The sequence below is a fragment of the Phytophthora parasitica genome (assembly GCF_000247585.1).
Source record: "Phytophthora parasitica INRA-310 unplaced genomic scaffold supercont2.5, whole genome shotgun sequence".
Classification (NCBI taxonomy): domain Eukaryota; phylum Oomycota; class Peronosporomycetes; order Peronosporales; family Peronosporaceae; genus Phytophthora; species Phytophthora nicotianae.
In genome coordinates, this window is record NW_008648991.1 from 1,266,784 (window position 1) to 1,289,092 (window position 22,309).

The 22,309-nt window shown below is 49.7% G+C and overlaps 4 protein-coding genes across 5 annotated transcripts; 2 read left to right on the plus strand and 2 right to left on the minus strand.

Moving 5' to 3' along the window:
- Positions 1 to 162: 162 nt before the first annotated feature.
- PPTG_04731 (hypothetical protein) lies at positions 163 to 2,133 on the plus strand (the record flags this gene model as incomplete). Its single annotated transcript, XM_008897011.1, has 1 exon — positions 163 to 2,133. One exon carries the CDS (start codon positions 163 to 165, stop codon positions 2,131 to 2,133), a length of 1,971 nt encoding a protein of 656 aa, XP_008895259.1.
- Positions 2,133 to 4,099, minus strand: PPTG_04732. Of its 2 annotated transcripts, XM_008897013.1 has the most exons (4): positions 3,385 to 4,099; positions 3,274 to 3,328; positions 2,263 to 3,205; positions 2,133 to 2,182 (listed from the first exon to the last, which is right to left on the minus strand). In XM_008897013.1, exons 1-3 carry the CDS (start codon positions 4,036 to 4,038, stop codon positions 2,265 to 2,267), a joined length of 1,650 nt encoding a protein of 549 aa, XP_008895261.1. In that variant the 5' UTR covers positions 4,039 to 4,099; the 3' UTR covers positions 2,133 to 2,182; positions 2,263 to 2,264. The 2 variants fall into 2 exon arrangements, with proteins under 2 accessions (XP_008895261.1, XP_008895260.1); XM_008897012.1 differs by having other exon boundaries at positions 2,133 to 3,205.
- Positions 4,021 to 20,353, plus strand: PPTG_04733 (hypothetical protein). Its single transcript, XM_008897014.1, has 2 exons — positions 4,021 to 6,455; positions 6,541 to 20,353. The coding sequence occupies exons 1-2, from the start codon at positions 4,290 to 4,292 to the stop codon at positions 20,299 to 20,301; spliced, it is 15,927 nt and encodes a 5,308-aa protein (XP_008895262.1). The 5' UTR covers positions 4,021 to 4,289; the 3' UTR covers positions 20,302 to 20,353.
- A 43-nt stretch (positions 20,354 to 20,396) lies between these two features.
- Positions 20,397 to 22,168, minus strand: PPTG_04734 (hypothetical protein; the record flags this gene model as incomplete). The annotated part of the gene is made up of 2 exons (XM_008897015.1): positions 20,397 to 20,509; positions 20,564 to 22,168. 2 exons carry the CDS (start codon positions 22,166 to 22,168, stop codon positions 20,411 to 20,413), a joined length of 1,704 nt encoding a protein of 567 aa, XP_008895263.1. The 3' UTR covers positions 20,397 to 20,410.
- Between the last annotated feature and the right edge of the window lie 141 nt (positions 22,169 to 22,309).

Genomic DNA, 22,309 nt, shown 5'->3' on the forward strand with positions numbered 1-22,309 from the left:
CTTCATGTAGTTGGTCCAGACGAGAAAATCTCCACCCTGGATATTACATGTGTCCCACACAAATTGGATAATGTAATACTTTTCTTCGCGTCTTTTTTAAGCAATCGATAGGCCTTCAACACTGGCGATTGCTTCAAAAAGTCGCGCTTGAACCACAGGACAATGCAGTATGACCATGGCAACAGCGCCCGTGGTCACGAAGGTGTTTTTGTCATGAACAGCAAGCCCAATTCAAGAGGCATCGCTGCAACCATAAGTGAGCCGCACCAACTCATCAACAACCAGTCCCACGTTGCCACCGCCATGGAATTAGAGCACACCATCGGCTTCTCAGCGGTACCAAATGCTATCCACTACCATCCGTCAAGTCGAGATTACGTGTATCCTGCCGGTGGATCGGTGTTGTTGACATCCTTTCAAGACGCACATAGCCAACTTTTCCTTCGTGGACATGGCGATAATGTATCGTGCATCGCGATGTCCCCTTCAGGACGAATTCTAGCTTCGGGTGAGCGTGGCAGGCGAGCAGACATCCTCGTTTGGGACTATTCGGCTAGAAGACTCGTCTTCAGACTGTCAGAGCACGACGGAGGTGTCGCTGCTCTTGCATTCTCGCACGATGAGCGACTGCTGTGCTCTGTGGGGATACCAGAAGACGGGCCACGGCTGTACGTTTGGGACGTCCTGACTGGTAACATCTGCGCTACGCACCAAAAGATGTCAAACATCGTCTCTGCTGCGGCATTCGGAGGTATGGCGCGCGACGTAAAGCGCCGTGATACTGCCAACTACCAATTCGCTACGGTGGGACATCGCTTACTGCAGCTCTGGGTCCTCAATCCAGTCACAGGAGAGCTCACGCAGCACAAGATCGAGCAGACACTCGTTCGAGATTACACTTGTGTGCAGTTCTCGCCTGACCGCGAGACTCTGGTGGCTGGAAGCTCTAGCGGCGATTTTTGTGTTGTCGCAGTGAAGACTCGACAGCTAATCAAGGTGATTCCAGCTTGTTCCTGCGGTGTCAATTCCATTGTGTACTTCGACGGTGGAGTGCTCGTGGGCGGTGGAGACGGTAGTGTTCTGCACTATGGCCACGACTTCGTTGATACCTGCCACGTCGCACTTGACAGCGGTGTCGTCGGCTTGTCCCTCAACACAGCTCAGAACGAAGCTGTAGTTGGTACTCAAGCTGGAAGTATCTTTTCGATTCGACTTGCATTTGGCACGTCGCAACGCAGCCTGCAGCCTAAATTACTGTCCGAAAACCACTCGAGCGCAGTCGTGCAGATAGCGTACGCCCCGGACGTGTCCGACCGCTTCGCTACGATCTCTCGAGACTGCACCATTCGCATCTGGGACGCCTCGGACTACACTGTCGCTACGCGCTGCTTCGTCGGTGATGCTGACGCTCCGACATCCCTCCATTATTCGCTGGACGTGCTCATTTCAGGCTGGACTGACGGGTGTATTCGATCCCATAGCAGCGATTCTGGGGAGTTTGCCTGGTCCATCGATAACGCTCACACCGGTGGGGTCACTGCACTTGTGTTAAGCCACAATCAGCGCTTCATAGTGTCTGCTGGAGTAGGAGGTGAAGTGCGTGTGTGGGATATCCGCAGGCGTGACCTGGTTTCACACCTCAAGGAGCACTCCATGGCAGTCACGAGTCTGGCCTTATATCGCGATGACCTGCATGTAATTTCTTGCAGTCGAGATCGCAGTCTGCTCTGCTGGGATCTTCGCAATGAGCGCAGGATTTCAAGTCACATCCAGCGCATGGGCGGCATCAATACAGTAGCGCTGTCTGCAGACCAGCGTCTTGTTCTGAGTGCTGGTCAGGAGAAACGTATATCGTACTGGGACCTGCGCATTGACACACCAGTAACAGTGATCCAGAAGGCCCACGACGAAGAAGCCACCTGTATCGCTGTGGCCCATAACCTGGAGGTCTTCGCTACTGGCGGTAACGATCGACTGGTGAAACTATGGGACTTTAACACCAACCAATTGATCATGGACGGTGTTGGTCACTCTGGAAATGTTCGCGGTCTAGCCTTCAGTCCGGATGACCGGCAACTCGTCTCTGTCGGTGATGACGGCTGCGTGTTCGTCTGGAACCTGTACACAGAGTAGTGTGCAATACTGGATTTCATAGCTTCAACATGCTTCATATTTGCCATTTCTATTGAGTAACAAACACGACGCAGGTGAGTCCTTGGGGTGAGATGCTATGCAATCGACACCCAATTGAAAGGACAGTACCTCTAGTGCTGCTCGTGCTCCTTCAGGTACGTGTAGAGCAGTTGAACGCCGAAACCCGTGGCACCCTTGGGGAAGTAAGACTTGGGAGAGCTGTAGTTCGATGGCCCAGCAATGTCGAGGTGTGCCCAGTCGACGCCTTCGTACACGAACTGCTGTAGGAACGCTGCAGCAGTGGAGGCGCCACCATAGCGACCGCGACCAGTGCTACGAGAGTCCGACTGCGAACCCTTGAGGGCGGCAACGTGCTCGGGTAGAATCGGCAAGCGCCAGCAGCGTTCGTGACACTCCGTACTAGTCTCCTGCAGCTTCTTGGCCAGATCGTCTGAGTTGGAGAACAACCCAGCGCAGTGCTCACCCAGCGCAACCATGCACGCACCAGTGAGCGTTGCTACGTCGATGATTTTCTTGGGTTTGTACTCCTTCTGGACGTATGACATTGCGTCACCAAGCACCAGACGCCCTTCAGCATCCGTGTTGTTGTTCTCGACCGTGATACCCTTGTGGGACTTGACAATCGTTAGCGGCTTCACTGCCTTGGATCCGATCGCATTCTCCGCCAGAGCAAGGGCACAGACGATGTTGACCTTGAGACCCTGACGTGATGCAGCGCGGACGGCTCCAAGAACAGCAGCAGAACCGCACATGTCCGTGTGCATGTCTTCAATAGCACCTGTCGGTTTGAGGTTCAAGCCACCAGTGTCGAACGTGATGCCCTTGCCAACCAGAGCGACCTTCTCGTCCGAGTCCGGATTGCCGGTGTACTCCAATATAACTAGACGAGGAGGACACACACCTGCCTGACCAACACTCAGGAACATGTTCATGCCTTCCTTCTCTAGATCTTCCCGCTGCAGCACGCGGACCATCATGTTGGGAAGTTCAGTCGACGCACGCGCCACCTCCTCCATGAACGCCGGGTTCACAATGTGCGAGCGCCCATTGCCTACGCAACAATGCATACAATAGTCAGCATCCAATAGCAATTCACACTCCATCATCTTATGACCCTACCAAGGTTGCGTGCAAAGATCGTTTCTTCGCCCACAGTCGCTTGCTCAGACACATTCTACAGCATAATACTGTCAGTCTGTATAAGTACAGCCCACAAACCATCACTCTCACCTTCTGGAATTCGGCCGACGCGTCCAGGTAGATCTGTTCCAGAGGCAGACGCAGCTTGCTCTCTCCGTAGGCGTCCTTGGAGTCCGTCAGGTACTGGTCGAACTGGTAGTTGGACAGCATCGATGCTTGGGAAAGAAGTTCCACGATGCGTGTAGTGTCCATTGTACAGCCTTCGAGCTTGGGTACTTGAACCACAACATCCTTGGCACGCTTCGCCTTGAGAGCGTTCAACGCACCGTGTGTAGCGTCACGCAGGACGTTAGGCGTCACCTTGTCAGCGTCTCCAAGCCCGACGAGCAGCACACGCTGGTCTTTGAAAGCGTCACTGTCCTCGCTCGGGTATAGATACAATTTCTCTTGCGGCTTGGCCTTGAAGTCCCGTAGAGCGGCGGCGGACACGGGGAATGGCAGTGAGCTCTGCAGGTCAGCGGTGGCCGAGCGAGACACGAACACCACGCGCGTGGACGGAGGTGAAGAATCCTTGGCTAGCAGAGATAGTTGACCCTGTACGCGCTGCTGCACCATGCGGTGAGCGGCCGAGGAAGAGAAGAAGCGACGGAGCATCTTGATGCGCACTTGGAATGTGGGGCAGTCGTGATTGCACCTCTTCAAAGTGATCATCAAAGGAGGAGTGATGGTCAAGTGTATTGCCATTCACATGAAGTGCCAACAAGAAAGAATGAAGTCGACGAACGAATAACTGAACGAATGCGCTCACCTTACTCCATTAATTATGGTAACCGCTGAGTGCAGAGGGTCGCGACGTAAAATCTTTTGAAGGGCTCCAATGATCATAACAGAACAAGTGAGCTCCTGCGCATACGACAAACCGAGAGGCAGCTAGAAGAAACAAACCAACCCGCGTGCACAGAGAGAAGACAATACTCGCTGCCATCCCCTCTGCGATGAGTGATCAACGCTGCATCAAGGAGGGATGGCTTCAGAAGCGCAGTCGACCAGGAAAACTCGTGGGTAACTGGCGTAGGCGCTACTTCCGCTTGACTAGCACCGAGTTGGCCTACTACAAGTCGCCACAAGACGTCGCACCACGCCGCCGATACGAACTAACACTAGACTCTAGTGTACTCCGCACGAATGACCAAGGTTATAGTAATTGCATCGCGTTCCAAGCCGCACCTGGACAGCCGAGTTTCTATATGCTGGCAGATAACGAAGACGAGAAGGAAGAGTGGACCACAGCCATCTACAACGCCTACCGTCGCACTCCGGACGTGGCTCAACAGCCTCCCGCCCCGGAGATACCAAAAGCCACTCCAGAGTCAACACCTCCTCAACCGCCTCCACCACCTGCTCCTCCTTCCCGGATTTTACTTAAACTAGTTGTTGAGGAGGCTCGGAAGCTCAAAGCTGCAGACATGAACGGGAAGAGTGATCCGTATTGTATTGTTAAGCTCATTGGCAAAGATGGAAAGACCATCGAAGTCGAGGAGAAACGCACAGACGTGATCTCAGCAACGCTCGAGCCTGTGTGGAAGGCGTCATTTGAGATTGGTAGAGTTGTCGACTTGAACTCGGTTAAAGCCGTTCGATTCGACTTGATGGACCACGATACCTTACAGCGGCACGACAGCTTGGGGACAGTGGAGGTGCCTTTCTCGAGATTCCGCATGTCATCGGCTAGTACAGTCCAGTCAGAGCCTATTGATGAATGGTTTCGAGTAAATCCACCGAAAAAAACTGGGTTGTCGTCTTCTTTCCGAGAGAAAGAGCACGTAGTTAAAGACTGGGGTGAGCTGCATGTCAAGATGAGCATTACAGGACCAAATCTTGTGGATTTCTTTCACAATTCGGAGCTCGAGTTCGTGCCAACGAGTCCTGTCGCTACGGCGACCAAAGAACACACGGACAACCGCCTGGAGGTGACGGTTCTCGCAGCCAGAAATCTCATTAGTGTGGATGCCAATGACTCGTCCGATCCGTACTGTGAACTCACGCTACTGGATGACAATGGGAGACCCATTTCAAGTGAATATGCTACTACTGCCACTATGCATCGTACGCGGAATCCTACGTGGGCAAACGAACACCACGTGTTCGGCTTGATCTGTCCTATTGAGACGGCAGCTAGTCTCAAAGTGAGGGTTGTTGATTATGACAAAACGAACCGGAATGATCCTCTTGGGTTTGTTATTATCCATCTAGAACAGTTATCTGCTCATAAATGGACGGAGTGGCACGCACTGCAACCCGAAGAGGGCATGTCAAACCGCGCAAATCTCGGCGAAATCCAGCTCAAAATCTGGCTTATTGGTGAGAGGCGTGGAGAACATGCTCGTCGACTGAAGATCGACAAGGAACTCCATTTGAAAGCGCACAGCCAATCCGTCGAGCAGCTTGAGTATGAGAACGCCCAGATTGAGATGTACGATGCGGCTTGCAAGCTGGATGGAGCTCGCATTCCATGTGCTGTGACCGACTACCAGGCGCGTGATCCACGCTTTTATGGTATCAATGGGTGCATTCATTACCTGAACAGCCAAATTCCGCGAGCCCATCAAGAGAAAACATCGACGGATGAAAGCTTTCAAGCCCGTACGGGACTAGAAGGACAGGCATTGCTTGAGGTGACGGTGATTCAAGCGTCTGATCTGAAGCAGAATCAAAAAGCAGGTGATAAGCCAAGTACGGCTACTCCGTATGCGGTGATTGAGCTCGATCCATCCGTGTGTGTTGAGGAATGCAAGCGTACAAGTGCACCGTTATCTCCCAAGAAAAGTAAACGAGTTGCTGCAGGTGAGGCACGAAACACGATGTTCTCAAAGCGTGCACAAGGAGAAGTATCGATGCATCGAACGAAGCTGGCGAAAAACGAAATGCGATCGGAAAGTCCACTGGAAATTAACCCCGACATACTAGTTCTGAAGGTGGAAATTCGTACTGGACACGCTCTTAGTCCGGCCGATATGAACGGCTATAGTGATCCATACTGCACACTTTCTCTCACTGATCGCACCACTGGAAAGGCTATCGAAGCTGAGAAGAAACGCACCGCGGTGATGTCAAAGACACTAAATCCTGTTTGGACCAACGAGATCTTCGTATTTGGCAACGTAAGTCTTAGAGTAACCTTGCCTTCCTTGTGTGAAAATAGCTATACTTACCGACTGTGCATAATTTTTTTTGATGTGTGCGCAGAATGTCCCCCTTTTAGACGCTAAATCGCTTCTGGTTCATGTGAAGGACCACAATAACATTGGGAGGAGTACTCCTCTTGGTCGGGTGGAGATCCCGCTGTCCGATTTGTGTCGAGAATCAGTGGATTCTACGTCGATTTCTTCGACGGAAGTGGTCAAGAGATACGAACTGAAGCCCGAACCTTGGATGAAGAAGTCTGCCAAAGAGCTGGGAGAGTTGTGCATCAAAACGGAATTCGTCGGAAACACAACAGCATTGGCTGAGCTGGTGCAGCGTATGTCTAGTGCCCCGATAGAGAACTCGTCCAGCTCGTCAGAGGCCAAAATCCAAAGCGAAGCTTCGATTGATACGAATATGTCGATGCTGGACTTGGATGAATCTGAGTTTGAAGACGAGAAGACTGAGATCCTTCAACTTGGAGCCCCGATAAAGACATCCACATCGAAAATACTTGGCACGAACAGCACAGCAACATGGGACAAGGAGAAGTTTTCACTTTCGTTGTCATATCCTGGATTATTCAGTGATGCAAAGTATCCAAATATGGATACCCAGCTCCTTCAGTTGCGTGTTCATGAAGCTCGGAACCTGTTAATCTCTGCTGCAGCTGGTGATCGTAGCAATACTGGGCCCTCGGCAACTGAACGTGATGCTGTTGAAGGCCCAACAAACAGCAAGGCTCAAAATCCCACCCAGCGGCAACGGAACGCAACAAATGTTTACTTCACGGTCGTTCCTGTTCGTCGAGACGGGACACTGGAAGATGCCGAGCGTATTCAAAGTCTGACCGTCTACAATGCACGCGATCCATCGTGGCCGGTCCAGGAGTTTGTCTTTGGGAAAGTCAAAGATATTGCCAACGTCTCGTATCTTTCTCTTCACATGTACGAGCGAGACGTGGAAAGTGACCAAGAGAGCGTTCTGTCAAACTTGCTTACCGATAAGGAGAAGAAACTGGACGTGTGTCTGAAGCGGTTCCAACTGCACAAACTATCGTCATCTGGAGAAGTGGAGGACGACGACTTCGAGCTGTTACAATTCGGCCAACGGGTACTAGCGTTTCGTGGTGGAGAAGATGGCGGTCGCTTTTATCCGGCGTGTATACAGAGATACATTCCGTTCCCAGACGACGAATACGAAGTTCGCTTCGATGATGAAATTAACACGATCGATGAGCTTCGAAACCTCATCTCTCTTGATGTGAAGGGGGTTGTTCAAGCGGAGCGAAGTGACGGAAGGCTGGACGTGGCTGTCGACAATGAGAGCACGAACTCAGTGAAGCGAAGCTCTCGGTATGTCGTGAAGCCTAGTCAACTCGTACCAGTGAACAGTTTGACAGGGAGTGTGGAGAGACTAATGGCTAGACGCTTGGATGTGGCGAAAGAAGAAAACGAGAGGTGGGCAAGGATGCAGCACATGGTTTCTGGTATTGTCGTCGATGTTTTGTCTGCGTCAGATTTGGTCGTACCTGTAATTAAAGATGGGAAACTACAGAAGATGAAACACCTCGACAAGAACGACAACCTTGAGTGCCGTGTGACTTTGCTTGGAAAACCAAGGCAGAAGGAGCCAAATCTCTGCTATTTCAACGATCGCGGGGAGTTGTTTACAAGTGAAACCATGTCACAGTCAACGTGGAAATGGGAGAAAGATAAACAATTGGAGGCTACTATCGGAGCCCAAAACGAGACAAACGACAATGAATCTGGAGCTTCCGAAAAAGATAATAGTGTGCTTTTGTTCCAGAATCAACCCCTTGTAATTGGTAGAGTGGAAAAGATTTCACCTACTGACGCGAAGGAAACTAAAGTGGAATACAGATACCAGCCTGTTGACCCAAACGAAGCCAAGGTCGGATGCCAAATCCTAGAACAGACTTCAAGTATCTTGATCCAAATAAACGCACAAGTCAAGGTGGAAAATCAAGATGAAACTGGAAGCAAAAAGAATTTAAAGAAGGAGATTCACGTTAAGGAATCTCGATTGCTGAATATAACCCTTGGATATGCGAAGATCGACCTCGCCATGCTGCGGAGTAAACAACAAACCTTACGTCTGCAGATCGTCCCTCTCAAGTCCGCAAACGTTCCGTATTTCAAGTCTGTGGGCTCCCTATTCGTCCGCATCTCAACATCGTCCGACGACTGTAAGATGAAGACCGTTAGAGCCCTTGTCAAAGCAGAAGACCCCGAACACCCTCGCTTGTTCGAGTTAAGCTCGTGGTACGAAAAACAACTTCAGCTTGAAGCGGTGTCGTCTTCATTGTTTACTCGCGGAGTTACGTGGATTGAACGTCGGCAACTTCTCCGCACTTCGCTGTCTCCGACCGAAAACGCTCAGATCGATGCATTGCACACCGTTCTGGTGATCGTGATGAAGCGGATCGTAAACATCTTACGCGAGATCCAGCAGTTTGAAGCGTTCGAAGCACTATGTGTTGATGAAATGAGGATGTCTCGTCTGGTTCACACTGTGAACGCTGATCCAGGCAGCGAATATCTAGGCCGCACGATGGATAAACTGCCACACGAAGTTCGCAAGGAGATCGTTGTCGGGCTGGAAAATGAACTCCTGGATTTGGCTGGAGTATCCGGGCCACGCATCTACCCTGCTGTAGATACCTCTCGAGAAGAATGGATGCGTCTGCGAACCGAGCGACAAAAGCTACTACAAGAGTACGGGAACTTTTTCATGCGGGATCAAACAAGTGCGTTAGTCGTGTCCGTTCCAAAGAGCTTCACGGGCGAAGGGATAATCGCTTGGTTCCGGCGTCGGCCTTCAGTATTATGGGACGACAAGTGGGAAGTCTATTGTAACGATGCCGCGATTATTTCGTCGTGCAAGTTGGGCTGGCGTAGTCAGAGCTTAGAATATGACCCGGATGCGCTTCAAGCGCCAACAGACGACGTGCATGTTTTGCAATGGATGAGTGCATTGTGTGCTGCTGGGTATGTGGAAAATGTCACTCCAGGAATTGGATTTGGCAAACGACGAGTGCTTCTGGAATGTAGGGATGATTATTTCTATCGTTTACGTGAAGTAGATATGTGGATGGAGAATTTATCACGGGAGAGTAGCTTGTTCCCTCTAGATCTCGTTCAGGAGATCGATTGCTATCAGGAGAAGTCGTTGGAACAAAACAATGCTGGTACTGAGAATGAACAGACACAGACTACGACTAAGGAAACACGAAGCTACGCGAAGAAACTCACTGAGTACTGTGATGGCTTTCTAGGCATGCACACCATGTTGTCCAGTGTGTTATTCGCTGTCAAGGATTTGAAGAACGCTCTCATGCCTCCTGTAGTCGAGAAGCCAAGTGATAATACTGGAAATACGGAGAAGGGTTCTGTGGCAAGCGCAGAAGAACAAGGCACTGTCCAAGTTGTTGAGAGTATTCTATGGGATTGGAAGTATTGTCTCTTCATGCCGAGTCGTAAGCACGTGTACATTTACGAGAACGAGACTTCAACAGCTCCTGTCGCGTTTATCGATATGGCGAGCGCAGTGTGTAAAGTTGCGTATAACTTCTCGAATGATGTGAAAGGCGGGTGGATGGACATTGTAAACCCCACAGTGTACGTCAGGAAACCAAACTCGAGGGAATTCGAATCCGTGACCCCCGAAATCCTCAATAAAATGACGAAACCTCGAGCCAACGGAGACAAAGTCATCGAAGTGAAGACCTCGAGTACGCAGAAGTGGATCCAGGCATTGGCACGCTCAGGTGTCTGCGTCGATATGCGCCCAGGTCAGGAGGTGCTGATGAAACGGTTAAACCCAATTATTCTGCAGCAAAAATGCAACAAACACGCCACAGAGTTCGATCCTAATGATCTCGAGGGAAGCTTCCAAAGGCTGCTCAATCGACTGTTCGGTCATGACAAGGGATTGACATACCAAGATCATGAAACGGAACGCCGAGAACTGCGTGCTCAAGTACGGAGTGAGCTGAAAAAGGCAGGTAATGAAGGTGACACGGTGATGGCGTATTATGGCAAAGGCAAGAACCGAAGGTCCAAGCCTATGAACAGTGGGAATTTCAAGAACGATTCGCTGTATCCGGGACGAATTCTTCGTATTCGTACTCCGTTTACGGACGAAAAATATCCGTTTAAGACGACGTACGATATGACAGACACTAACGAAGTCCCCACAGAACTTGCAAAGCTTTTGGCGAAGTACAAGGTCGTTGATAAGACATCGTGGTTGAGCCTACCGAAGTCCCAACGTGACATGTTCTTGCTCTACGTTGTCGAGTACAGTCACGCCAATGAACGGATTGTCGAGGAGGGATTAATGCGCGAACATATTCGTACGAATGAGGGGGATCTGGATCCTCAAAAAGTGAGTGACAAGTGCGCAGATCTCAACATTCTGTTCAAGGCCACCGATCTCGAGAATTGTGTCTCGCGAATGGTGAAGCACAGATACCGTCACAAGTCTCTTGGCGTTCTCAAGATCCATACGAAGATGATTTCACCTCATCGAACGATTGATGCGTGGTACCCACTTGCACCAGCTAGCGACATGCTTCAGAGGACCAATCTAGGTCAGGTTAGAGTGGAGCTTAAGCTGGTGCAGAAGCGGGAGGTGACACGAAGCGCTAAACTCCCTCCGATCCCTGAAAATGTCAGAACCGATGAGTTAACACCACAAGATCAAGGTAAAAGCACTGTCTCCCAGGCTACAGACAGCAAGGGCAGACTACCGTTCGCCGTAGGGCGAGAACCGTCATTTGTTAAGGTCTCGATCCTGGAAGGACGCAGTTTACCTGTCGCCGACATGTTTACAAGTGATTCGTTTGTGGAAATCATCTTATTGGACGAAAACTCGAAGGAGCGGGATACGAGTCTGAAAACGGACATCAAGATGAAAACACTGAATCCAAAGTGGGAAAACCAAGAGTTCTTGCTAGGAAAGACGGAGAAAACCAAACTTAGTGACAAGAAAGGAATTCTGCTGCGTGTGATGGACTATGATGCTGCGTCGGCGAATGATCCGCTAGGCTGTGTGACGATTGAGTTTCAACGAAGGGAGGGATACATCAGAGGTCTCGTACTGAAGCAGGCTGATGCCTATGGAAATGCTGATACACGAGATCTCAAGCTGGAAGATCACAGCCGCGTTGAAGTAGAGGCGATGCTGCTTCCAATATCTGGCAAGCCGAAGCCGAAGAAAACTCCTGCGCCAGACGGAGTGCTGGGGAAGTTGCGGTTTGTAGTTGAAATAATCCGGAACGATAGTTCTGTGAATGTCATTGAGAAACGCATCGAGAAACGACTCGAAGCAACGACAAGTTATTCGGCGGAGATAGCGATCAAGAAGGCGATCAAGAATACAGGAGCTCAGGAAGACTGGAGCAAGTATTCCTGTTACTTTCAGCCACGTGGTGAAGCGGGTGCGCGAGTTAAGTGCGACTCTGCTTCTGAAGATCTTGGCTTTGGAAATTCATACAAACTCAGCGATCTGCTCAGCTCAACTGCATCACTATCGAGTTCAGGAAAAGCGACACAAGCAAGCTCTTCCATCTATGCAGGAGCATTCAAGATCCTTGGTCGTACGTACGATTTGTCAAAAGTGGACTATTTCGATGTGCGCTTGGCATCCGAGTCGACAGGGAAAACCTTCGAGGGACAGCTTGGCAAGTCGGATCAAACGACTAAAGACTTGGAAGGCAAGCATAAATTCTCGTTAAAAACCCCGAATCAATGCGCAAGCTTCCGAGATGAAACAGTGGTCTTGACTGAGCGTGACTCGAAGGAGACGCTGACGCTAACGTTTGACCTGAATTTGATCGGTATTCTTCGAGCGGACCGTGTCAGAAGACTCTTGGCCGATACCTTCCGTTTGGTCGGACTTGCATTTGATTCCAGAACGTTTAATCATACCGGAGGACGGTACAACTTGGAACAACTCCATAAGGATGTTGAGATGTTCTTATGGGAGAATAGCCAAGCAAACTTGATCCCGGGACGTAACGTTGCTGAGGAGCTGCTGACACAACTGCGTATCATGAGTCAAGCTTCTAAACTTCATTGGAAAGCAACACCTCAACTACTGGGTTACGTGTTCGAACTCGTCTTGTTAAGTGGAGATAACGACCGCCTTTCGTACGCGAGTGCCGTAGCTTTGGACGCTGTGCTCAATCGATGGTCTCGCGTATTGGTGCAAGTGACTGAGGCTAGAGAATATTTGACTGGCAATTTCCACGGCAAGAAGACTCCACGTCTAATTGAAGCTCTGTTCACAGAATGCGAATGGACTGGATTTAATGTCATGACATTAAGTGATGGGGATAACGGCACGACAACTAACAAACAAAGGTTAAGTCCTTTCAGCATTGACGACCGGGTTACTGTGAGATTACCCTTCTTAAAACATGCTGGGGTTGTTGTGGATACCCAGTTACACGAAGGACGTTTTGTTGCCGCTCGAATAGTCAAGGAATGCGGTGCAGGTCTATTCAATGTCAAAATTTGTGATGTTCTTGGCAATGAGGTCACTCTAGGTGACGCTCAAGAGCGTGTTGGCAAGCTAAAGGAGTACGATAATGCCAAGCACCCTGAGGCTCCGTACCTGGTTGAATATCTAGACGGCTTAGAGCCACGCGTAGAGTGGAGAACGCATCGGTTGATGAGTGAAATTGTCTTGCAAGTAGAGGGAGAGCTGCTGAAGTCCGAGCTGGAACCTGGCGACTTCGTGCACATCAGTGAAGAACATATTGTACTCTCGGCAGAATTAACTACGGGTGTCTCTCGAGTCGACGACAATACTGACACTTCTTCGACCATTATCACTGGCAAAACGCGTCCTGGAAAGATCACAAACAGACATGGTGGTGCGCGATACGACGTTGTATTTACTGATGGACTAGTGCCTGTTAACGCCAAAGTGGTGAACCGAAGCCGTTTGATTCCGATGTGCAATGAGACCATGTACGACGGAAGAATTACAAGCATTTACGCGCCAGTAGCAGTTCTGGAAGGTCCTCCACCACCAATTAAGTATACTGTCTGTCTCGAGAACAGCGAGGTGGTCCACAACTTTTCTGGAACTCAAATTCGACCGCGCCACGGCGTATTTGCGGCGGATACGGCGTTTCTTGGCGCTGTTTTCAGTTCGAACTTACCGACGTTGGATAAAAACCGTCATGTACCCGATTCCACACTGAATATGGCAAAATCACTGGAAAAACTGTGGTGGGGCAGTGACAAAATCCTGAAAGTGTACGCGATGCTTCCTGCTGCTGTTAAGTCGATTCAAGTACGCAATGCAACGACCAATAAACTGTTACAAACAGCACTTCTGGAGCGAAACGAAAACGAACCACGTTTTATCGGTCAATATCATGGATTTGTCAAAGGAGAAACGTTGGACGAGAAAGAAGCACACCAGCTCGAATTGGTGCACAACGCTGTATGCAAACGTCGCCAGCACAACGGATCTTTGAAGATGGCACCTCAATTCAGCAAGGAAAAGTGTTTCTACTTGATAGTCGCGTCACCTCCGCTCGTGCAAATTCGCGGACAAGTTCGTGTGTGTTCATCTCCTTATTCGGAGGCGCTTTTCAAAGGATTGGTTATGGCTACACTGGGAAGTACACCGGACTTAGCCGTGACTGTCGTTCAGAGACTGCTGCGTGCGGAATGCAGTAAGATACCGCGAGCCGGCTCGAAAGAGTGTCGTGTAGCTATTAAATGTGCCAAAGTGGAGTTTGCTAAGAACCCTACGCGAGATGTGGTGCTCAATTTGATGCATCCAAGCTCAAAGAAAGCAGCCATTGATGCAGATTTGGCTGGCGTATCGTGGTTGGATGCATGCATTGACATCAAGTTTCAACTGTCCGTACCGTATAATGACCAAGGTAACATCAGTGAAGCTGTGGCTACTGCTTACGAGAATGCATCGACAATTTCGAAGCGACTTCAAACGTTCAACACTCTAGCTGTGGAAGTCAATATGTTGGCGCCAGATACTGTCGATATGGAAAAATTGTCGTGGCTCTTGACGACTTCGGACATCAACCTCAAGTCCAGCATGGCTCTCTCGATTGACTTTTCTAGTCAAACCGGAAGATCTGACTTGAAACCTGAAGTTTCACTTGAACCTCTCGATGATATCCGTGTTAGTGTTCGTGATTCCCACGACAAAACACACGATCTGCACTTCAGGATTGACGATATCTTGGCGGAAGCTGCAGTTCGAAGGAATCTTACTCCGTTCCACAAAGCCATAGTCGTGGCACCGCCTTCTGAAAACGAGTCAATGCGCTGCCGTGTGAGATTTTTGCCAACATCGTCTAATAAATCTAACGCTGGTGCTGATGTAGAAAATAAGAGAACAGGTGAAGTGGACGTACCCACTGGAAGTATTCGGTTTGACACACTCCGCGTGAAGGTGGTCGAAGCGAGTAACATGAAATTCAAAGAGAAAATGGGAAATGAAGGGCTCCAAGTGGAAGTGATGCTCGTTTCTAGCGACTTTGATAAGCACATGACTGTCAGTAGTGGCAAGAAAACTACCACTCCATTCGGTTTGGAAGTCTCTTCAACAGGCGAGCTCTTGCCAGATATCTATCCGAAAAACTCGAGCTTTACACTGATGTATGATACTACCCAGGTGGTGAAGCAGACCTCAGATGCGTCGGTGACTTGGAGAGTTAAGAATGGCCCCCCGTACGTCGAATTTAAGTACCCGGTGATTGATATGGATCGTGTGTCGGAAGTGAGACTGGTTATTCGAGACAAGAAAACACAGGCAAAAATGGGTATTGTCACGATTCCGATGGGATCAATCAGCATTTCTCGATCGGTTGAAGACATTGATAAACCCAAAGACGAGCCGATATATAGTATGCAACGTGACGGGGCTGACGGGAAGCGTGCAGTTGTCGGAACACTTTCTTTAAGTGTTGAGCGCATTCAAAAGTACAGTGCGAACGATGAAGTATATGCTAAACACCTCGAAAAGCCCATGGACTTCTGGACTATCTGTCCGAAAGAACTGCTTAAGTTGACGTTGGAGCAGCACGAAAGCAAGCTTTCTCGTAGCTTTCTCGCTGCGGGGCCACCAGTTTCTGGTGAAGGGAAGATACTACTAAGCACAGCTATTGATATGGAGCTCCAGCTGCAGAAAATTGCAAAGGTCCAGAGGATTGATGCAATCACCAAGTTGCAATCATCTACATCCTCTCGCTCCGTGGCACTGCTATCGTCCTCAAATGAGTTCCAAAACTTTGAAAATCTGAAGTCTCGTGCGATGGACACACTGCAACAAACTTTACAACAGACAAAGTCCTTTATGAAGGACACTGCTCATGAACTGGGTCTTGGTCACTACATGACTGAACACAGACTCCCGTGGTCATCTGACACTCAAGTGGACAAACATGAGAGTCAATTGCGTGATGATGTTGTGGTAGTGGAAGCAAATGTGGCAACATGCACGAATCGAGTACAGCTGAGTGTTTTAAAGCTGCATGAAGTACTCACCAAGCACTTCATTCCAAAACTGGACGAGTTGTATACGCTAGACGCCGATGATGATCGTGTTGACATCACGAAAGGCGAGAGTTTACTGTCGTTTTTTGATACTGAGGTAGAAGAGCTGGAACCCGAAGACGAAAAAGTCCGTCTGAAACTGTACCAGCGGCTTCGACTCACTAAGTTGATTCAAGTTCTAGATTTGATCATGAAGGCTTCAGTGCGTGTGAAAGTGATGAACGAAGATCGCAATAACGTGGACGGCTATATAGGCACAGCGTGCATCCCGTTGATGGATCTTCTGGACCAGCAACCACATGACGATGTCTATGAGCTTCTGTACCTACCCACAACTAACTTACGCGGGTCAAGAATTGCTGTAGAAGCGCGTGGAGCGAACGACAGAGGTAAATTACGCTTGCGTCTCCATTTGAAGATTTCGGAGAGCTCTTTCTTTGAGCAAGCGATCGAGGTGTATAAAGTCTGGAAAGCCAAGTATATCGCGCAGCACGAAGCGGCTCGCAGACGTATACACGACGCAGTCGTGCCAGCTCAACGTCGACGCTGGACGACCGTCAAAGGATATTTGGATGAGCTAACGGCGCAGACTAGTGGCAAGCTACACTGGGAACGTACCCCAGTACTACTCAGTCTCGTGTGGGATATCTTTACCATACAAGAGAGCACTTCAGCTCAAAGCAAGAAGAAATCTGATGCTGACGAAGCGGAACATTCTCATAGCATTGCAAAAATGGCAGACAATTATCGCGGTGCAGTGATGAAAGTTCACCAGCGTTGGGTTAACTTGCAACCGAAACTGGACGAACTGTTAATTATTCAGGCTACCACACAGATCCACGCCCACCGAACACCGGATATTCTTGAGGATATTGAGAAGGAGATTGAAGGGCTGGATGTGGGGCTTAGTACGGCCTGGAAGCAGGTGAAGCAGAAATGGCAGACGTTGTTAGAGGCTTTAGAGGAGCTCGTGAGGATGAACGAGGGCAAGCTGAACTTGGCCCGTGCGCCACAGCTGTTGAGTACTGTGGAGCAGCGGTGCAGTAAAGGACTTAACACTCGCCACTCGGACGCAGTCTCGCAGATTCAGTCTCGTTGGATGGCGATCACGCAGCCGAATGGCCCACTAAGCGAGCTTCGGTTAATGGAGAAGAAGGGCTTACACTGGCGACGCACACACGAGTTGCTGTTGCTGCTAGATGAACAGTGCGAGGGTTTCGCAGACGTCGACGCCAGAGCTCTGAACACTGTGCAAACCCGATGGGAACAAGTTCAAGAATGGCTCCATGAGGTTGTGCAAATGCAGCTACAGCACTCGATTGATAGTGAGCACACGCCATTTATCCTGGAAAAAATGCAGTTGTGGAAGCCTACCCGTGGCAAAAAACAAGAAGAAAACAAGTTAGAGAGATCACGTAGCGCTAGCGGAGTAGCGCCATCTTCCCCGTCTGCTAAAGACAATACTGCCAGTAGACAACCTGGGCTATCTCGACAGTATTCTGTGTCGTCGGATGGGGGTTTTACGTCTGGAAGCGGCATCGAAGACAACGGACAGTTGGAAGGTATGGCAGAATGGTATGCCATTGAAGAAGCCAAGTACGAATTGGAACGGATTCCTTATCACCGTATCACGATGGATTCAGACAAGAAGAACTGGTTACCATTTTCACGTGATGGCAAAGACTCACGTCTGTTGATAACCCAAGAAGAAATGTTCTTTACGCCTGCAAATGTGCGTCTTGCACTGGAAGATCGTGGCGTCATCCCAAAAACTTCAACATTTGATCTCACAGCGGACTCGACGTCTAATGCCAGTGCAAAAGAGGATGTGTGGGTTAAACCATCGCTGCTTGACTCCAAGTCTGGTTCTCAGACGGTTGTTTTACCTAAACACGTCGACGAAGAAATCAAAAGATTGGAAAAAGTTCTCGAAAGTCAGCGTGAAAACAGCCAGCAGTTTACTTTGCCGAATCCTGAACGTGTAGCCGAGCTCTACCAAGCCATGGAGAGTCTTGGAAAGACCGAATTGCTACGCAACGTCAGCCATGCTGTGAGCAGAAACCTCGAGCTGGCTGCACCGGAAAACTATCAATTACTACTGCGAGAGATGACAAGTCGACAAATATCAACTACTGAAGTTGAGAATTTGGTGGAATCACTAGCAATCACGTTGCGAAAGGAGACACTAGTAGCGAAGGGTATCACGGTACCGGACACTGTAGACCCCACGACGTTGCGTCAGCTAATGGAGGAACATGAAATCAGAGAGGTCGCTTTACCGCAGGATACCAGTTCTATCCAGACGCTACTCGATGAACGAAGAATGGACCATAAGGGCGAGCCCGTGATGCTTCGAGGAGTTCGCATTGGCACTCAGTCCACTCAGACTGGCAATACAAAGGCTATCAACACTGGATTAGGCATTATTGATACGCAGGTTGAGACTCTGCGTAGGACGTTATTGTTTGAAGCGCTCCGAAAGAGAAACTCACTGGTGCGTTCGTTTGCCGGTGAATCACACGTGCTTGATGAAGAAACCGAGAGAACTGAAGCCGATATGTTCGCTGCTGCAATTGAGAATGCTGAAGTCGACGTAAGTGGAGACTACCTTACACTCGTTGAACGTTTCCAGCGACTACTAGTGCATGAATCATACACCAAACGACTAGCAGAGTACGCAGCATTGGACCGCTGCATGCGAGCTCTGTTGGGTAAATCTCGAGACGAAGTTGTGACGAAAGAAGAAATTGCAATGGAACTACACAACGTCAACAAGCGAGTTATTGGAGCTAACTATCGCCTCCCTCCCGAGGCTTTTACGAGAGAAGAACTTTTCCAAGCAGTTGCTGCAGGACGAATCCGTACTCCTAGCGATGAAATGTTATCTCACTGTCCTGAGGGTGAAAATGCTAGTGCTATGGCCCACTACGCGGCCATCAGTTACGCTGCCAACGTGTTCCAAGAGGTGACGAGTTTTCGATCACGAGTGGATGTGGTCAAGAACCGACTGCAGGATACTTTCCCATACGATGAGTGCAGTAGTCTGGATGGTGTTTTTCTTCAGAAGCAGCGAACTCGACAGACCTTAAGCCAGTCAATCGCTGACTGGTTGCTTGGCTTTGACGCGTCAGCATTGAGTATTAAACGGAAACTTAGTGCCGCGCATCGCCAACGACTGGAGTGGGCGTCAGCAGCGTTTACGTTGCGTAATCGATGGCAACAACGTGGACTTGGGTGGTGTGACCACGAATTTGAAGGTGTCGGCGTCAAATATCTACTTGATCGTCTTCTTCTCTTTGAAGCAGCGAACAAAATGGACATGGTCAAAACGGAAAAACTACTAAGAGAAGTTCGTGACAAGTGCTCGAGACTGAGAGACCGTGAGCAAGAGGCGCAGACAAAACTTGAAGAACGTTACCAGGCCAACCTTGCGTTGCTCGAAAAGCTCGTGACTCATGCCGAGCGCTGCATGAACAACCGTAAGCTGCACTCAGAAGAGACGCCAGTATTGCTACATAAGCTGGAGCAGGTGTGTGTGGTGCCAAAGGGACTAAACGACCGTCATCGCGAAGCATATCACACGGTTGCAACGCACTGGCTGCCACATCAACAACACCTCGCAGAGCTTGTCAAGATGCACAGGGAAGGCACGTTCAGCATCACCCGCACCCCAGAATTGCTTGGAAAAATGCAGTACCACACGGAAGGCAAGGCCGGATCGGAAGAATTGAGTGAAGACAAGGTAGCAGCTTCTGCTCAACGGGTTGCTCCCGAGTTACAGGCAACGTTTGTGGACCGCAAGTTGGATGAAGTGCGACTTGGACAGCGCAAAGAACCGTCCAGTCTGCACTTGAATCTGAACACTGAAGAAAATGTTGATCAATCAGCGGACGATACAGAGTGGAAGGAGTTGTCTCCTTCGAAGCGAGTGGTGCAGCCTTTATCGCCACATGAGAAGCAAACGAGCTGGAAGGTTGTGAGGAACGCAGTTGCAGCGAACGCGGCATTTTCAGCAGCATCACCAAGCAAAACCAAGCCGGAAAAAGCCAAGGTGGAGATAGCACCCAAGGTTGCGCCGCCGCCTTCGCCACGTCGGAGACTATCGCTAAGTGACGAGCTCAAAGAGCTCTTACGATCACCAACACAATGGTTCACTGGCACAGGACAGCAAGAAGAATATATCCGAGCCGAACTCTATTTCCCGGAACAACTTGTCCTGGATACAGCCAGTGACTTGCTCAGCGACCCGACGAAGTAAGAGGACACTGCACATTTATGATTGAATACTAACTACATATTTTCGCTGGTATTTGTTTTCTTTTATGATATATTTTTTTGATAAATGTTGTGATTGTTTGTTCACGCTTTCACTGCTCTTTCTGAACACGCAGCTCGCGGTTAAGATAGAAGCCTGACTTGTGTAGATATGTCGGTGGCAGTTCAATAGCGTGATTTTGCTCCAACACCTGCAAGAGGATCTGTGAGTAAGAATTGGTGATAAATTTACAAGAATGGCGTACCCGGTTGGAAAAGACTTCGAATTCGTCCTCAGTCATAGGTCCGTACAGAAGACTCCATTTACCATCTACAAGCACGAAATAGTAGCGTTCATTCTCTCCGTGCTCGTACCAGCCTTCCTCTCCTTGCACGGTGCCTGGGCATGCGTTCAAAATGCCGCTCGAACTCTTGCTACTATGCTGCTTCTTGCTGCCTCCACCTAAGAATGATCGCATCTTTTCTCCAATTTGTCTGCCAATTCCTGACTTGCTACTGTTCTTGGAAGTGCCGGAACTAGTACGACCTTCGTCATCCTTCCGGGTGGACGATACGGTCGTTGTCCGTCCTTCTGACGAACCTTCACTACGCTCAGTCTCCTCTTTCTTCCCTCTATCAGGCTCCTCGGTCTTGCTTGATAAGGGAATAATTTTCGCTTCGGATGGTTTTTCCTCGGACTTCACATCCAGTTGAGCCACTCCTTTCTCTACTTCTTGTAACGTTGCTGTGGACTTCTTCTTCTCAGCTTTGCGAGCTGAGCGAGAGCCTTCTTCGGGGTCAGAGTCACCGCCACCTTTATCGCGTCGTTTCTTACTACGTCTGGAACGCCGTTTGTGGTCACTGTCGTCTTCGTCGTCGTCATCACTAGAGCTTCTTCGATGTCTGTGACGACGTCGACGACGTCTCCGTCGGTAGCTGCCATCTGAATCGCCCGACGATGTTGAATCGGACTCACTATCACTTGACCCACGTCGATGACGGCGACGGCGGCTGTGTCGAGCACTACGTTTTCCTTTTTCAGTTTCACTAGAGTCACTACTTTCTACGTCGCGATGACGTTTCTTCTTGGTATGTTTGCTTTTACGAGGTCGATCCGTGTCTTCAGCGGTTCGAGATCTGGCGCTTGCAGGCTCCTCAGTAGCTCCACTTCTGTGCGTGTCATCACCAGTTTCGCGATCGCGATGCTTTCGCTCTTTCTTCTTGCGCTTGCGTGGTGACTCGTTGCCTTCATTGTCAGTACTCGCAGCTTCTTTACGAGGTGAGCGTACAGTAACAGGAGCTGCTTCGTCCGGTTCAATTCCGTCATTGGCCTCACGTTTCTCCTTTCTACGCTTCTCCTTCTTCTGCTTCTTACGTTGTTTCTCGGCTGCTCGCTGCGCTTCTTCACTCACTCCATTACTAGCCCCATTACCTACCTCATTGACAGCGTCCAAGAATTCTAAGTAGGACGATGGTACATAACCCACCTCGTCTCCTGCTTCGCATTTGAGGTATCCTGTACGTTTGGTGGAAAGCACCTTGACGATATCTCCCGTACGTAGTGATAACTCCTCCTCCCCTGAAGCCTTTCGGTCTCGCACTACACGAGCCATCGCGCCATCCTCACCACTCGTAGGCTTAGCAACGGTTGCACGCCCCGTGTTAATAGTCGCTCGACTTGTTGTCGGTGGTGACGCGCGCGGTGTTCCGCTGTCTGACTCGGTGTTGTCGACGTATGTCGCCGTCATCCCCCCGCCAATACTCGAGCTGCCGCCAAGTGGCATATTTGAGTACGAGTCGATCGAGTCATTTGTCAAGCCTTTGACCTGGCGCACTGCCTGCTTCGGCTTGGTGGTGAGCGCCGGTAACATGCTCTGTGCACGTTGTTGTTCGGCACTTCTGAGCTGTTCTCGATGGCGTTTTTAGAGAAAGCGAGATCAGCAACGTAGACACTACCTCTTCACAGACTCAAACTGGAAGCTGCGGGCAGTTATCAGCAGCCGTCCTTCATG